This window comes from Rhincodon typus, chromosome 38 (assembly GCF_021869965.1).
Source record: "Rhincodon typus isolate 14 chromosome 38, sRhiTyp1.1, whole genome shotgun sequence".
Lineage (NCBI taxonomy): Eukaryota > Metazoa > Chordata > Chondrichthyes > Orectolobiformes > Rhincodontidae > Rhincodon > Rhincodon typus.
In genome coordinates this window covers 19,776,470-19,781,918 of record NC_063369.1, presented here as the reverse complement: position 1 = coordinate 19,781,918, position 5,449 = coordinate 19,776,470, and the positions used below count along the sequence as shown (strand labels likewise).

The window sequence follows — 5,449 nt, the reverse complement described above, 5'->3', positions numbered from 1 at the left end:
ACCAAGCTTCCGGCAAGTGTTACCTACAACCTGCTACCACACTCATGCAGGCCATAGTCAAAGAGGACAGTGTGATTCTCAGGGTAGATCCTGGTTGGTTGACAACCTACTGTCCCCAGGGTCAGGTCAGCAGTTTTAATCCAGTGCCTGATTCCAAATAAATCCAACTGGGCCCTGACCAGCAGCTTGTGCTCTCCACACTGCACCATCACAGTCTGCAGTGGAGACACACTCCCACCCTCAGATATTCTGAAACTAGAACCAATGGGACCCCCACAAGGAGGGACTCTCTCAGGTACAGGGGTGGATCTCACTATTCTCCATGGAAACCTCTGGCTCAGAAACTGTTGCCATAGTTCAGAGCAATAAACAGCTCCAACTAACACCAGCACAGGAAACAAACTCCTCACTACAAAATCACCCATGATCTCAATCAACTCAACAATCCCTTCCAACCCCCACCCAGCTCCTTTTATACACACAACCTGCACTCACCTGACACCAATTAGACCAGAAGCAGCAACATTGAACCAATGAACCAGCCCCAGTCTCTACAATTTCCACCAATGACTGAACTCATGAATTTATTACCAGGCGGGCCTGTTCCATTTGGACCAATAGGAATGGCTGTGAGTTGCTGTGCTGTCACCTGACTGCATTCAGCTCCACAAGTTCTCATGGTGAAGGGACTCCTGAGTACAATCATCAAACATGGATCATTGATTCAGGAGGTTGATGGTGGGTTTAATCTTTACTGACCTTGGGGTTCTGACAGTGAGCCATACAGAGAGATTGTCTCTGGATGGGGCTTGGGCTGGACAAAGGAAGCGTTCTTCAGGTTTGCCTCTTGCTGCACCTTTCATGGGAATATTTAATTGGTACAGTGTAAGGGGAACTTTAATTTCAGTTTAAAAGAATAGAGAAAGTTGACTCACTATCTCTCCCCCACCCCGACTAACCCCCCATCCCTCATGCTGTACCTCTCCTAGTAGCGTTTGATGGTTACAGTTTAGAGGAAGCTTTATGCTGTATCTAACCTTGTGATGTCCCTGTCTTTGGAGTGTTGATGGGAACAGCGAAGAGACTGCTTTACTTCGGATCTAATCCCATATTGTCAGTGTGCACTACTGTCACTGAGACTCTTTAACGGGGAATGTGTTGATGGAGCATTGATTTTCCTTTGAAACAGTAGAGAGAGCTTTTCTCTTTATCAAACTCTGGGTTGTACCTGTCCTGTGAATATTTGATAGGAAGAGTATAGATCAGCTGTACTTTACAGAAAGCTTTATTTTCAGTTTATCAGAGTAGAGGGAGCTGTCATCTTTAACGAATCATGTGCTGTCCCTGTCCTGGGACTGTTTCTAAGGACAGTGTATTGGTAGCTTTCCTTCCAGTTTAAAAAGGTAGAAGAAGATTTACTTCCAGCTTGCTAAAAGAGTACAGGGAGTTTTACTCTGCATATATCCACAAGTGCTATCTCTCCTGGTTGTGTATGATGGGGACAATGTGAAGAGAGCTTTGATGGGACAGTATAAGGAGCGATTTTTCTTTTTATCGAACCATGTGCTCTCCCTGCTCTGCAAGTTTTTGGGGACAGTGTTGAGAGAGCTTCACTGTCTGCGTAAAAGATGACCGGAAGCTTTCCATAGCATTGAACCATGAGCTGTACCTGTGCTGGGAGTGTTTGATGGGGACCACAGAGAGCTTTAGGTTATGTTTGAAAATGTAGAGAGAACATTCCTCTCAGTTTAAAAGATTCGAGGGAGCCTCACTCTGTCTGTATTCCTGATTGGTACATTCCTGTGGGAGTGTTCCTGGCTTGCTGCGTGTATGTATGGTTTAAAGGGCAGCGAATGTAATTCCACTATTTTAAAAGAAAAAGAAATAAAGAGAAAATGGGAAGGTATAGACTAGTTAGCCTGACATTGATAGTGCGGAAAATATGAGAATCTAATCTAAAATATTTAATAGCAGAGCACAGGAAATCAGTGACTCATCAGACAAAGTCAGCATGAATTTACAAAAGTGAAACCATTCTTGACAAATCAATTAAAATTTTTTGAGGATGTACCTTGTAGAATTGATAAGGGGGAACAATTGGATGTGGTTTCTTCAGACTTTCAGAAGGCTTTTGGTAAGGTTCCTGCATAAAAGATGAGCATGTAAAATTAATATTTTGACTAATTGAATGAGTGGGGGAAAAAAACACAGCAAAGGCAGTACAATGTGGATAAATGTGAGGTTATCCACTTTGGAACCAAAAACAGGAAGGCAGATTTCTAGCTGAATGACAATAGAATGAGAAAGGGGGAGGTGCAATGAATCCCGGGTGTCCTTTTCACTAGTTGCTGAAAGTCTGCATGAAGGTGCAGCAGGTGGTGAAGAAGATAAATGGTATGTTGTCCTTCATAGAGAAAGCATTCAAGGACAGAAAAAACGATATTTTGCTACAAATGTACAGGGCATAGAGTGACTGCACCTGGAGCACTGTGTTCAGTTTTGGTCTCCCTATCCGAAGAAGGATGTTCCGGCTATGAAGGGAATGCAACATAGATTTACAGACTGATTCCTGGGTTTGCAGAGTTAAGGAATGAAGAGAGACTGGATCCGTTAGAACTATTTTCACCGGAGTTCAGAAGAATGAAGGGAAATTCTCAGAAACCTGCAACATTCTAACAGGACTAGGCAGGATAAATGCAAGAAAGATGCTCCCCATGACCATGGAGTCCAGAAATAGGGGTCACAGTTTAAAGAAATGGGGTAGGCCATTTAGGACGGAGATAAGGATAAATTTCTCCACCCAGACAGTAATCAGTCTGCAGAATTCTTAGCCACAGAAAACAGTTGAGGCCAAAACATTGAACGTATTCAAGAAGGAAACAGATTGGCGGAGTTGGAATAGTTTCTCGTTATCCATTAGAAATAGGAACAGCAGGAGGCCATTTGGCCCTTCAATTTTTCTCCACCATAGGATCATGGCTGATTCCTCACATCCAATTACCTACATTTTCCTGACAACCCTTGATTCCCCGAATGATCAAGAATCTCTCTAACTCAGTCTTAAATATACACAAGGACTCTGATCACACAGCTCTCTGTGGCAAGGAGATCCAAAGGCATTGAACCCTCATAGAGAAGAAATTCCTCTCCATCTTAGTATTATAACATAACTGTTTGTAAGTTATCTTCTCATGTGCCTTCTGGAAATTCAAATACGATACATCTACTACTTCCCCTCTATTGACTCTTGCTGAGAATTCCTCAAACCAATTCACCCGGTATGATTCCCCTTACATGAAGCTATGCAGCCTCTGTTCAATTAGGTTAATGACCTGGTTGTGTCTTCCTCCAACAATATGATAAATTTGTGCAGGCGTAATTTCCTCTTCATGCAGCCGAGCTGACTCTGATTGATCATATAATGTATTTCTAAAAATTCTCTCATAAAAGGTAACATTGCCATTGTCCCAAAGCACTGCAGACCCTGTCATTACATAGAGGTGACTGGTGAACAACCTAACCTAGAGGTGACCAAGCCTCAGGTAAGAGGCCAGGACGAGAATGTGGAAACTTCGTGGTAACGTCAGACAGTGCGGGAATTGAATTTCACCCTTTGTAATAGACTCTAATAGTTTCCTCACAACAGATGTTATGCTAACTGGTCTATGGTTAGCTGTTTATTGTCTCCCTTCCTCCTTGAATCCCTTGTTGAGTGGATGGGGTACCATTGAAACAGGCTGCTTTGCCCTGGATGATGTCGAGCTTCATGAGGTTGCACCCATCCAGGCAAGTAGAGAGTATTCTATCACACGCCTGACTTGTGCCTTCTTGATTGTGGGCAGGGTTAGAAGAGTTAGGAGGTGAGTCGCATTGTGGACAGTGCGGAGGGCTGTTCTATGTTACAAAGGAACATTGATAGGATGCAGAGCTGGGCTGAGAAGTGGCAGATGGAGTTTAACCCTGAAAAGTGTGAGGTGATTCATTTTGGAAGGACAAACTTGAAAGCAGAATACAGGATTAACAGAAAGATTCTTGGCAGTGTGGAGGAGCAGAAGGATCTTGGGGTTCATGTTCACAGTTCCCTGAAAGCTGCCACCCAGGTGGATAGAGTTGTTAAGAAGGCGTATGGTGTGTTAGCTTTCATTAATAGAGGGATTGAGTTCAAGAGCTGTGAAGTTATGCTCCAGCTATACAAAAGCCTGGTTCAGCCACATCTCCAGTATAGTGTCCAGTTCTGGTCACCTCATTGCAGGAAAGATGTGGAAGCATTGGAAAAGGTGCAGAGGAGATTTACCAGGATGTTGCCTGGAGTGGAGGGAAGGTCTTACGAGGAAAGGTTGAGAGAGCTAGGGCTATTCTCTTAAGAATGACGAAGGATGAGAGGTGACTTGATAGAGGTGTACAAAATGATCAGAGGTATAGATAGAGTAGACAGCCAGAGACGTTTTCCTATGGTGGAGGTAGCTATTACGAGGGGGCATAGTTTTAAAGTGAGTGGAGGTAGATACAGGGGAGACGTCAGAGGTAGGTTCTTTACTCAGAGAGTGGTAGGGGCGTGGAATGCATTGCCGGAGAGTACAGTGGAGCCGGCCTCATTAGGGGCATTTAAGCGGCTATAAGATAAGCATATGGATGATAGTATAAGGTAGGGGTGGAGTTTAGATAGACCTTAGATTAGGGTAAAAGTTCGGCACAAGATTGTGGACCGAAGGGCCTGTACTGTTCTTTGTTCTATGTGAGTTACTTGCCATAGTATTTCTAACCTTTGCCCTGTTCTGGTATTCAGGGTATTTATATGGCTGGTTTTATTCAGTTTCTGATCACTGGTGAATATTAATCATAGATCATAGAATCCCTATGGTGTGGAAACAGGCCATTCGGCCCAACAAGTCCACACCACCCCTCTGAAGACCATCCCACCCAGACCCATTCTCCTAATTTCCCATGGCTAAGCCAACTAACCTAAACACCCCAGAACATTATGGGCAATTTAGCACGACCAATTCACCTCGCCTGCACATCTTTGGACTGTGGGAGGAAACCGGAGCACCTGGAGGAAACCCACGCAGACAAGGGGAGAATGTGCAAACTCCACACAGACAGTTACACAAGGCTGGAATCGAACCCTGTGAGACAGCAGTGCTAACCGCTGAGCCACCGTGCCATCCCAAATGTCTCACCATTTTAGATAAAATGCTTATTCTTATTCTTCTTACCAAAGTGGACAATATCACACTTTCTCACATTGTACACCATTTGCCAGATCTTTGCTCTCTCACTGAATGTATATGTATCTCTCTGTAACTTCCTGATGATCTAGTCACAGTGTTCTGATCTACCTTTTTGTCGTTTCTGTAAACTGTGAGTACTTGACCCCTGTTGCAGAAACTCATTACAGTTTGCTAATCTGAAAATGACGTTTTTATGCCAACTCTGTTTCCTGCAGGCA

General features: G+C 43.8%; 1 protein-coding gene across 1 annotated transcript in view; it reads right to left on the bottom strand.

The window, feature by feature from the left end:
* LOC125487232 (zona pellucida sperm-binding protein 3-like) overlaps positions 1–425 on the bottom strand; it is a 22,698-nt gene extending 22,273 nt beyond the window's left edge. Inside the window, exon 1 of the mRNA XM_048617849.1 lies at positions 28–425. Coding sequence (XP_048473806.1) covers positions 28–425 — 398 coding nt within the window. The remainder of the gene's footprint in view (positions 1–27) is intronic.
* Positions 426–5,449: the final 5,024 nt, after the last annotated feature.